At 38.3% G+C, this 12377-nt stretch overlaps 1 protein-coding gene across 1 annotated transcript in view; it reads right to left on the bottom strand.

The window, feature by feature from the left end:
* zfr2 (zinc finger RNA binding protein 2) overlaps positions 1 to 4131 on the bottom strand; it is a 36497-nt gene extending 32366 nt beyond the window's left edge. Inside the window, exon 1 of the mRNA XM_036586717.1 lies at positions 4028 to 4131. Coding sequence (XP_036442610.1) covers positions 4028 to 4083 — 56 coding nt within the window. The 5' untranslated portion in view covers positions 4084 to 4131. The remainder of the gene's footprint in view (positions 1 to 4027) is intronic.
* Between the last annotated feature and the right edge of the window lie 8246 nt (positions 4132 to 12377).

The raw sequence follows: 12377 nt of genomic DNA, 5'->3' as shown, positions 1-12377 counted from the left end.
TCGGAGCGTGCCTAGATGAGCAGACTCTAAAGTCTAAGACTTGCAAATAAAGTTGTTTCATCTGATTAAGAATGTGAACTGATCACAATGACATCATTCACTGATGATCCCTGGCAAAAATTACATGCAATATTAGGAAAAGAAAGGTTCAGACATCATTAGAGCTGCTTATGGTGACTGAGCCAGGGAGCATTCTGTTAACCAGTCCTCTCATGTTTTAAAGGGTCCATATCTTGGAAAATCACATTTTCTACCCTTTTCTTTTTAAATAAAAGAGTTTCTGTGATAAGAAAAACAGCCCCTCTGCATTTACAACGATCAGGCATAACATTATGACCACCTCATTTCTACGCTCATTGTCCATTTTATCAGCTCCACTTACTATATAGGTGCACTTTGTAGTTCTACAGTTACAGACTGTAGTCCATCTGTTTCTCTGCATACTTTGTTAACCCCCTTTTACCCTGTTCTTCAGTGGTCAGGACCCCCATGGACCCTCACAGAGCAGGTACTGTTTCGGGTGGTGGATCATTCTCAGCACTGCAGTAACACTGACGTGTTGGTGGTGTGTTAGTGTGTGTTGCGCTGGTCTGAGTGGATCAGACACAGCAGTGCTGCTGGAGTTTTTAAACACCTCAGTGTCACTGCTGGACTGAGAATCGTCCACCAACCAAAAATATCCAGTCAACAGCGTCCTGTGGGCAGCGTCCTGTGACCACTGATGAAGGACTAGAGGATGACCGACACAAACTGTGCAGCAGCAGATGAGCTATCGTCTCTGACTTTACATCTACAAGGTGGACTGCCAAGGTAGGAGTGTCTAATAGAGTGGACAGTGAGTGGACACAGTGTTGAAAAACTCCAGCAGCACTTGATCCACTTGTACCAGTGCAACACAAACTAAAAGAGGGCTAACAAAGTATCAGAGAAACAGATGGACTACAGTCTGTAACTGTAGAACTACAAAGTGCACCTATATAGTAAGTGGAGCTGATAAAATGGACAATGAGCGTAAAACAAGGAGGTGGTCATAATGTTATGCCTGATCGGTGTATCTGCCTATTCAGCCTACAGCAGTTCAGCCCCGCCCATTCACACTGAAGTTATAACGAGCCTTTCAGCCCTGACTGCTTTTTGAATGAGGCACAACACAGGAAAACCAATCAGAACAGCCAAATTCAGAGCTCATTTACATAGATAGGTCTTAAAGTCACAGCAGCAAAACCAGCCTGTTTAATTCTACGATCTTAAAAGAGATGATGCAAGGGTTATTTAGTAAACAAAATGGTTCTCTATAGAACTATGAACATTCAACGAACGCTTGCATAATTGAAGGGTTCTTCGCATCATGAAACGGTTCTTCAGATTGATGGAAAATGTGCATGAATGTGCTATAGATTGTTCTATATAGAACCTTTTTGAAAAGCGTTCTTCTGTTGTTACTGTATAACTATTGCTACAACATGACATTGTGACAAGAGAAGAACCCTTCTGGGTGCTATATAGAAGCACTTTTAAAAGGGTTCTATATAGAATCATCCACTTTTGCATCATGAAGGGATTCTTCAGAATGTGCTGTAGATGGTTCTACACAGCACCCACAATAAAATGTCATATTGTAACAACTTAAGCCATAATGTAACAATGGAAGAACCCTTTTTGGGTGCTATATAGAACCCTTTTCAAAAAGGTTCCATACAGAACCTCTATAGCACATTCATGAACGTTTTCCATCAATCTGAAGAACTCTAATGGGGTCTTTGCATCATGGAAATCATGCAAAGGGTTCTTTGACTGTTCATGGTTCCATATAGAACCATTTTCTTTTTTAAGAGTGTAAGCGATGAGGAGAGGCTGGAAGGCGGTTGTGTAAAAATTTATTTTGGTACACAAAATTATAAGTGGAGACATAATACAGGAAAAATATAGGATATGGGGCGTCTAACTAATGAATTATAGTTAATTAAGAACACTTCTTAATTTCTTAATTTCAAAACCCTCAACATCTGTATGTTCTGTCTAATCTGCCCTTTTTTAGCAGATACTGTCATGTTTTCACAACCTGGTATTATTATCTTGCCCCTTACAAGATAATGGATCTTAAAACCTCAGTTTGCCAAAGAACCTCAGTAAGTGATATCAGTGTTAATGTGCATCCTTGACTTTGTTCCAACATTAAAAAACATGTCAAGGATGCACATCAACACTAATATCACTTACTGAACCATTTTCTATATAGAAACATGTACAACACATTCACCATCAATCTCAAGAACGAATGCAAAGAACCATTTAAGCACAAAATGGTTCTATATAGAACTCATGGTCCTGAACACTCATTGTCTCATTGCCTTTACTAAAGAACATTTGAAGAACCATCTTTTTTAAGAGTTTGGCCTAAGTGGTGTCATTGTTACCCTTATTTATACCCTTGTTCCAACATTAAAGAACCATTTCTCGTGTCCAAGATGAAGCTGTAGTCGAGAACGTGTCTTGGCAACATATTCAAAAATGTGTGCTGAACATAACGAGTAATATTTCTTTAATTAAAACAGTTTTGCAGGAGCCCCTCCATTACATTCTTAAAAAAAGACAATTCTTTAGCAAAAGCAAAGGTTCTATTTAGAAGCATTAGTTCTATATAGAACCATTTCATGCTTAAATGGCTTTGCATGGTGAAATAGCTCTTCAGATGCATGGAGAATGTGTTGATAATGGTTCTTTGTAGCACCAAAAAAGCTTGTAACAACAGAAGAACATGTTTGGTACTATATAGTACCACTTTCAGAAAGGTTCTACATAGAACATATCCTCCATCAGTCTGAAGAACCATTTAAGCAAAGAACCATTTAAGCACAAAATGGTTCTATATAGAACCCATGGTTCTAAAAACTCATTGTCTCATTGCCTTTACTAAAGAACATTTGAAGAACCATCTTTTTTAAGAGTTTGGCCTAAGTGATGTCAGTGTTACCCTTACTCATACCCTCGTTCCAACATTAAAGAACCATTTCTCGTGTCCAAGATGAAGCTGTAGTTGAGAACATGCCTTGGTAACATATTCAAAAATGTGTGCTGAACATAACGAGTAACGTTAATATATCTGAAATTACAGCAGTTTTTGCAGAAGTCCCTCCTTTACATTCCTAAAAACAAGGTTCTTCAAGGCTTCTTTAGTAAAAGCAATGGTTCTACTTAGAAGTTCTATATAGAACAATTTCATGCTTAAATGGCTTGGCATCTATATAGAATGCATGGAGAATGTGTTGATTATGGTTCTTTGTAGCACCAAAGAACCAGTTTCAATACATTCTCCATGCATTCTATATAGAACCTATCCTCCATCAGTCTGAAGGACCATTTCACCATGCAAAGAACCATTTAAGCACGAAATGGTTCTATATAGAACTCATGCCTCTAAACACTGATTGACTCACTGCCTTGACTAAACCACCTTCTTATGAACCATCTTTTTTAGGAGTTTAGCCTAAGTGATGTCAGTGTTACTGTGCATCCATGCCCTCGTTACAACATTGGCTAAAGGAGTATTTTTCGTGTCTAAGATGAAGTGGTAGTTGAGAACATGCCTTTATAACATGTTTAAAACCGTGTGCTGCACATAATGAGTGACATTTCTTAAATCAAAGCAGTTTTGTGCAGCAGAGCCCTTCCATTAGGCTAAACCCTCAAACAAGCTCCTGCAGCTCACAAAACCAGGTTAGCAAACATTCATACATAGTCATAATTCCTTCACAAGAGTGTTGGAAAGCCAAATAAAAGTACACAAGACAGAGAAAGGACATTTTTAGAGGGCTGCGGGAGGTTTATGTGAGCGGTTAGCAGCGAGCTTTCGTCGGGTAACGTTAACCTTACTGACTTTCTGGATGTAGCTTGTTAGCTTAGCATAGCGACCCGCTCTGCTAAACCGCTCGGCTCTGCCCACCGGCGAATGAACAACCGGGACGATTCAGCGGGCGGCTGAGCGAACGTAGCCGCCCGACTCGCGGTCCGTGCCGGTGTGTTTTACCTGTATTGAGGGCCGGCAGCGCCGTGAGGGAACCCGTAATAGTGACTAGCAGCCATTTTGGGCAGCTTCCCCGCCGCCACCGGCACAGATTCGCTCGCAAACGATCGGTTCTTTTCGAACCGACTCCTTTTTTTAAGTGAACGGTGGGAGTCGGATCGACTCGTCAAAAAAGACTCGGTTCAGTTGTACGTTGAAAATGTAGGAGCCGAAGTACAGACTCGAAGCCTGAGGAATCGAGCCTTGTGGTTCATCGGCTCTTCAAAGAATCGGTTCTTCGGCGTAGCCCTCACTGATCATGTGACTTTGACCCTTTTTTTTACAATTTAACTGTTTATAGACACAGGTCTGTAGGCCTACTGACCACATCCCATCTAACACGTTTTGTTTCTCAGCACCATAATGGCATAAACTACTAATGCCCTTAGCCCTTAAAATCTTATTTTAAAAGTACATTTTTCCAACATCTGGTTTAATTTCCAGTGAAATTTTCTATGTTAAACTCAAAGTGGAATTCCACCAATATGTGAAAATCTCTGCATAATTCATTGACTGAGATGTGAACAAAGTCATTCAGAGTGTTTTGATGTGAAATTATGCATTGTTGAGAAACTCACAGACTCTTTACAATGGTGGTGATGGGAACCAGAAGGTCACAATGTGTGCAACACAAATATATGCATTTTATGTAGGATTCAAAATAACCAAGTAACCTATGCGAGTCTTCTGAATTTCTATATATAAAGTTAGTAATGTTTAAACAGTGGTAACTCTGAAAAAAATGTTTTCTTTGGCGATGTATTTTGCTTCGCAACACCTTACGTGTACCTCTCCTGAAAAAAAAAGTTTTTAGGCTAAAAGCTTATCTCAAAACTATTATAAAAATGTTTTGAGCTTCAAGCAGCATATTTATAACTATTTCATATCAGAATTTTCTGTAAGGAAGCTTTTAGTGGCATTAAGCGCTTCAGACGTCTGGTTCCTATCACCACCACTGTGAACAAAGGTAACTCAGTACGTTTCTCTACACTGGAGCATTTCACATCAAATCTCTGTGATTGATTTTACCTACATCTTAATGATTTAATTAGGAAAATATTTTGAAAGAACAGTGGAATATCCCTTTAAAGATCTTTTATTATAATTGATTCAATTACAGCACTCTGCAAGCTCTGTTAAGCACAATGTTTAAAGCCCCTCTATGAATGTGTCTTAGGCTCTGTGAATCCACTGCATAAATATATCAAGAAAAACACAGTTCATCCAGAATTGTACAGGCTATGAGGACTATATGCAAAGCACAAGCTTCCACACAAGGTTGACGGAGGCCTGGTGGTTGAGGGAATGGATTAGATTTGGAACCTCAGTAGGTTAAATGCTTTGTATTGCGTATGTTGTGTAGCATTAACTTTTTGCTCTGGTCTGAGAGCAACTTTCAGCTGGTCCTGTAGGTCTATGCAAAAGGCCAACTAGCTAAACCAGAAAACTCAAGCTGTTAAATACCAGAGGAAATTACTAAAGCATGAACTGTGCACGCTTTGTACAGTACACTCTGTCTGGACAGTGTAAGCTGCTGCCAGGGACTGAGTTTACATTGAATAAAGCTAATCCACAAACAGACATTGCTGATATGTGCTGCATATTTGTCTTCTCTGTCTTATTGTCTATTGTCTGCTGTCCTGCATTTAATGTATACACAGTACACTGTGTAGTGTATGGGAGAGTAGTTAAGCTGTAGTTAAACAGGTTCAAGTATATTGTGCTTTTAGTCGTGTTCTCAAATCCCCACAGCAATATCAACTGTAAATGTTCACAGTAATTAGACAGATATGTATCCAAATGCTCCCTAAAGTTTTTGGACCACAAACGTTTTACATCATAAGTGTTTTTCCATTACCGAGTTGTGTGTTTAAGTTACAGAATTCACTCCTGTATTATTTTAATCTCCCTCTTGGTGGCTGTAACTTAGCACCACTTAGAAGCATATAAATAACTCACAGTGAGAGCTAGCCAGGCTAAAGTACGGCCTCCACACGAGGGGGTTAGTTAACTAAGACACCCAAAGTAAACAATGAGAGAACTCCATGTCCCTCTTTGACCTGCATCTATATCATCCTCTGATTTTTGATGATGTCACCATGCACCAGCAGGCACACTGATTTTAACCAATAGTATCATAAGATAGCAAATGCTCAGCAAGCTCTGAGACTCTCCCTAATACCACCTTTTACTCACAAATACTCACAGCACACAAAGAAAATTCCAATTCCTATTAACCTAAGTTTAAAAATTCTTCAGTTGAGGACAAAATAGAGATTGTGAGAATTGTTGGTGTTCTAATAGAGTCAGATCTCATTTTCACCAGCCATTTCAAAACAGTCACCAAAACCATCTTAAAAATAAAGCCAGAATAAAACAAATTTGTGTCCAAACAAGATCTAGAGAAGCTCATCCATGCTTTTATCTTAAGTAGAGTGGACTGCTGTAATGGTCTCTTAACTAGACTGCCCAAAAAGACCATTAAACAGCTGCAGCTCATTCAGAATGCTACTGCTAGAGTTTTAACCAGGACCTGGAGAAATCTTTACACTGGCTTTCAGTTAGTTACAGAATTGAGTTTAAAGTGCTACTAGTCATCTATAAATCACTGAATGGTTCAGGCCCAGAATACATCTCTGATACGTTTAAAGAGTATAAACCGAGTGGGTCCTTTAGATCCATGGATCAGGTCAGTCCAAACCAGGGCCACCAGAACCATGGTGGCGAGCGGGCATTTGCCCCACCCCTTTTTTGAAGTCCTGTGGTGACGCCCCACGACTTTTTGAGTTGAGAACACGCACACAAAGACCTCCGCTTTCACTAGACTGCATGAAGTATCCCTGCAAACTTCTGATCAATAAACAAACACACACGTTTGTAATTCAGTCCACTTTAGCCCTTGCAGTCCACAATTCGAACCAAATGAAAGAGATACAATATCACAAAAATCAAAATGTGGTGCAGTTTTTAGAAAATGAACTGGGTATGAAAACAGCCTGATGTTCTTCAGAGATGCTAAGTATTGCTATCTGAGGCTGCACCTACTGAAGCAGCATCAAAACTAACACTGAGACTGTTCATGATCAGGTTCAGAGGAGTAGTCTAAGTCAATGCTCTAGTAAAAGTATTGATACTTGCATAAAATAATTAAGTAAAAGTAAAAGCGCCCCCCCCCACAAAAAAATAAAGTAGAAATACAAAAGAAGAAGGTTGAAAATTCACTTAAGTACTAAGTACTACAGTGGAACTTCTTACTATATCCAGCATTTATCAGCATAGCAAGTGAAGATTGTGCAGCTCTCTTCTTCTCTTTTGGGGATTCTTTGGTCTAAAATACAGAAGCTCTAAAGTCAGATATGTAACCAACCACAAAGTAGTACAAATACTGCCACCATCAAAATACATTGAAATTAAACACAAATAATGGATTAGTAACTACATACGAGTGGCTAAAATGTAACAGAGTAAATAGATTCCTTTGCTCAATTTAGCAGAAGTAAAAGTATTATGATTTGAAAAATACTTAGGAGAGTAAAAATCCATTAATATTTTAGTGAAGTACATGTACTTGAGTAATTGTAACTAGTTACTACCCACCTCTGAATAGGTTTATAAAGACAGGTGATTAGCATAACATGAACAAGGCAATTTTAGTCAGTGGCCTAATTGCATTTCGTCACTCATCCAGCCGGTTTCGTTTTTATTTATTTATTTATTTATTTATTAAACATGTTTTGCCCCACCACTTTTGGAGGCGTGGTGCCATCCCTGGTCCAAACTAAGCACGGTGAAGCAGCATTTAGCTGTTATGCTGTATACAACAGGAACAAAGTGCCAGAAGACCTTAGATGTGCCCAGTGTGCAGAATAGCCCTTGGTGGTTGGGGGGTCCTATGTTGGCTGGCGACTCCAGCATTGGCTGGCAGCTAACTCACCATAGTGGCGCTGATGTCAGCTTTAATGGCAACAAAATGATTGGTTTAGCAATTCTTCTTCTAGAAAGTCTCTGTTTTAGTGTGGTTCTGTGCTCTTCCTCACATTTACTGAGATCTTCCTCATCTCCTCCTCTGTCTTCAGTGTGAGAAATGAGGAACAGTCACTCTTTACACCAAACTCCAGGGAAACTGGGTGAGTTTTTGGACTTAGGTAGTTAAGAACACCAAAGACAGAAGCTGATTGTAAGTGAAGCAGCTAAACAACAAGTTTTCCCTGAATTTGCATTTGAGTGTCTATTTTTCCCTAATGGACAGCAAAACGTGATAGTAAGTTTGTTTTCAGTGACCCTGGAGAATTTGGATTTAGAGACTATGAAGGGGTCCATAAGGTTAACCAGGAGGTCCTGGACCCCTCAGACCCCCCCTGTATTTCACATCATGGATGTGCCCCAAATGTAGCAATTTTTAAATCCAGGTTAAAAACATTTCTCTTTAATTTGCACTTTACCCATAATAAGATAACTTTAATAACACTTATGCATTTTGTTTTAATTCCCTTTTATGTTTTCTACTTTATGCACTTTGTACTTTTTTAATTATGTTTTTAAGATTTTTATTTTGTACTTTTTTATTCTTAAGATCTTTCTTTTTATGTTTCCTTTTGATGCTCCTTTTGCTTTTAGTTTAGTGAAGCGCACTGAATTGCCTTGTGTATGAAATGTGATATATAAATAAACTCGGCTTGCCTTGAGCACTGAGCTGAATATTTATCTTTTTGTGAGTCTGAATGTCTCTGTAAAGTGAATTCTTTATAAAAGCAGTTCATATGAAGCTCTACCAAACAGTCAGTTTAGGTGTCAGTTTAAAGGCTCTGAATGTAGTTTTATAACACAATGCCAATTTTACTCTAGAAATCACAAAGGGTTCCCCTTGTGTGCACAAGAACACTTTCAGAGTCATTATTGGTATCAGAAATATTAGTCTTTAAATTTTAAATATCATATTGAAAGGAGGGGTGTAGTTTTTTGTAGTTGAGCGCCCTCTAGTGTCTAAGATGCTGAAGTGCCTGAACCTATCCTATGAGATTTGAAGGTTTTCACTGGGGAAAAACTATTTCAGAGCTTGCAGTGCTCCAAGCCAGAAGATGAGGAAGTTGTGAAGTAACAGAGCCACTATTTATTTCCTTCCAAGGACCAGAGAGCAGACACATCAAGGACAGCAAAAAACAACGGGTATTTTTTAAAAAGTAAGAGCTTTGGAGGATTTAAAAAGACATTATTGAGAGGCCAAGAAGAACTGGACAGCACAACTATGGATACATACTAAGCAGCAGAAAGATAAACTGGACATATCAGATGTTAACTGGTGTCATCATGTGGAGTTAGATACAGACTGAAAATTCACAGTCACAGTCCATCACAGAGAACAGAGGCTGCTGTGTACCTCCTGCACCTGTGGTCAGCAGCGGACTCAGCGCTGAAAGACTGGAGGGAGTGACACCAGTGTTCATTCAGCTTGTGTGAGTACAGCCCATTCTGTTCTGTTTAACCTGCTGCCAGTGGAATATTCTTAACTGATTTAACACCTGAAAGGAATAGTCCAGTGTTTTTCAGCCTCACCTCTGTCTTCTGTATCTGTGTTGTGTGGTCAGTTAGCGCAGATAATATTTTCCAATGGTTTTCCTAACGCTAAGAAAAGAACAGAAAAAATTTTTTTAAAACATACTTACAATAGCAGCCAATGGGCAGTTGCTTTAAGCCAAGGGAGGTCCACTGAAATGACCGTCTATGTTAATCACCCATATGATGCAGACACATCAGATAGAGATCACAGTAAAAACTTTGGTGTATTCCTTTAAACTTTAAGGATTGTCAGTGACTCCTCCCTTCCATTCATCACTCTTACACTTCAAAGAGGAACTGATGTTTCAAAGTTTCAGTGTAACGCTGTTCAGATGTAAACAAAGTCATTCAGAGTGGTTTGGTGTGAAATGCTCCATTCTTGAATCAGAATTGTTTACAGTGGTGGTGATAGGAACCAGACGTCCAGTTCTGAGATAAGCTTTTAGCCTAAAACATATTTTTTTCCCATTCATCCATTTATGAAAGAGCATGCAAGGTGTTGTGAGGCAAAATAGTCCCCAAGAGAAAACTTATTTTTTTTAGATTTATCACTATTTTATTATATCTATCATCTGCATTACATATATAAACTCAGAAGACTCGTCTAGATTTACTGATGCTTTTGGATAGAAAATATAATGGCTATGTTGATGTGACCATGGCCATTTCATGTTAAAATCACTCTAAATGACTTTCCTTACATCTAAAAGCTAAATTATACCTAAATTTGGAAGTGTGTATATATATATATATATATATATATATATATATGTACAGTACACTCTGTCTGGACAGTGTAAGCTGCTGCCAGGGACTGAGTTTACATTGAATAAAGCTAATCCACAAACAGACATTACTGATATGTGCTGCATATTTGTCTTCTCTGTCTTATTGTCTATTGTCTGCTGTCCTGCATTTAATGTATACACAGTACACTGTGTAGTGTATGGGAGAGTAGTTAAGCTGTAGTTAAACAGGTTCAAGTATATTGTACTTTTAGTTGTGTTCTCAAATCCCCACATATATATATATGTGTATATATATATATATATATATATATATATATATATATATATATATATATATATATCGCTGTTTTTGGAACAAAAACTTATATCTCCAAAATGGTAACTTTACAGGAGAATGAAAAAACATACTTTACTTTTAATGTAAATCAATGGAACCAGACGTCTTTCCAAGTCATTTTGGGCCGTTTCTTTTGGTCCCTTCATCATGAAATTTACACACAATGTAAAGGGCAATGGGTTCTTTAAAATGATCTCAAAAATTGAAAAACAACAAAAATGGAGATACAAGGTTTTGTTCCGACAGCAGCAACATATATATATATATATATATATATATATATATATATATATATATATATATATATATATATATATATATATGGCTAGATTGTCATCAAAGACTGTCCACTTTAAGTATTAGCTCCTCTATTGAATTCTGAAGTTGTTTGCAGAAAAAAATAAAAAAGCATCCTGACTTGCATTAGTTTCATTTCAATTACCAAGTAACAAATTATATATAGTAGTTAATGACTGAATACCAAGTCTGGTTTAAGTCATTGTAGTGTGCGTATGCACTGCGCCTCATGGTACCATGGAGGGTGGATGTTGCGTGTGAATTTGGTGACCTGTGAATGTTTATGTTCTGGGTAGAGCACCCACCACATCATTAGCTACTATAAGTTACTTGGTTATGAAGTTTTTACGTGGTAATGCAGTTTAAAGGGATAAAACATACTTACAAAAGTAAACACATGCTGAAGTTAACACACTGTACTAGATGAATGAGGTGAGGTCAGTGAACAGAGTCAGGTGGGCGTTTGTCTCAGTGCATCAGAAGCTCACCACTTCATCTTGGGATTAGCAGGTTATGAGGGAGGATTAAAACCTCCGGCCCCCTCCTGCCTTTCCAGCATGCCAGCTCTGGAGGTTCTTCCAGCGTAGACTGACTTGTAGCTACAGGGAGACTTGTGTCACATGACCCCCTCACATGCCGCCCATGGGATCACCCTGTGACCCAAAACTGCACAAAACATTCAGAACAGTACAGCTACATTTGGTTCTATTGTAAGAATTAACTTATTACTATCCATGCTCCGCCCACAAATATGTGCTTTCGTAGCAACTGTTGCTATGTTGGACAAGCTTTACAGAACACTGGCATAACAAAAATCCCATGAAATTATTTTGCATTATTTTGCAGCAGGCTAAAGTTTGAGTAGCTGCTGTTGTTAATGTTGTTGTTATGAAAGGGGAATTCCACCAATTTTCCAAAATTTCAGCTCAAGCAAATCATTAAGATGTAAACAACTTGGAGTGGTTTGGTGTGAAATGCTCTGTTCTAGAGAAACGAAAAGTCAGAATTGTTCACAGTGGTGGTGAAAGGAGCCAGACGTCCACCTCTAAAAGCTCCCTCACGGAAAGTTATACATGAAATGGTTATGAATTCACTGCCTGATGCCTAAGACTCTGGTTTATGGTAGTTCTGAGAAAATTTCAGCTTAAAATTCATTTTTTAACTTTATTCATAGTGGAGACATACATCAAAATAGTCCCCCAAAAGTACTTTTTTTTACCACTATTTTACCAGCATCAACATTACATATTGCTGCTGTTGGAAGAAAACCTTGTATCTCCATTTTTGACGTTTTTTAGTTTTTGAAAATGCCTGTTGCTCTTTACATTGTGTGTGAATTTCATGATGAATGGACTAAAATAAATGACCCAAAATT

This window comes from Colossoma macropomum, unplaced genomic scaffold, assembly GCF_904425465.1.
Source record: "Colossoma macropomum unplaced genomic scaffold, Colossoma_macropomum, whole genome shotgun sequence".
Taxonomy (NCBI): Eukaryota; Metazoa; Chordata; class Actinopteri; order Characiformes; family Serrasalmidae; genus Colossoma; species Colossoma macropomum.
Note: the sequence above shows the minus strand (reverse complement) of the source record. Positions and strands in the feature narration are given on the sequence as shown.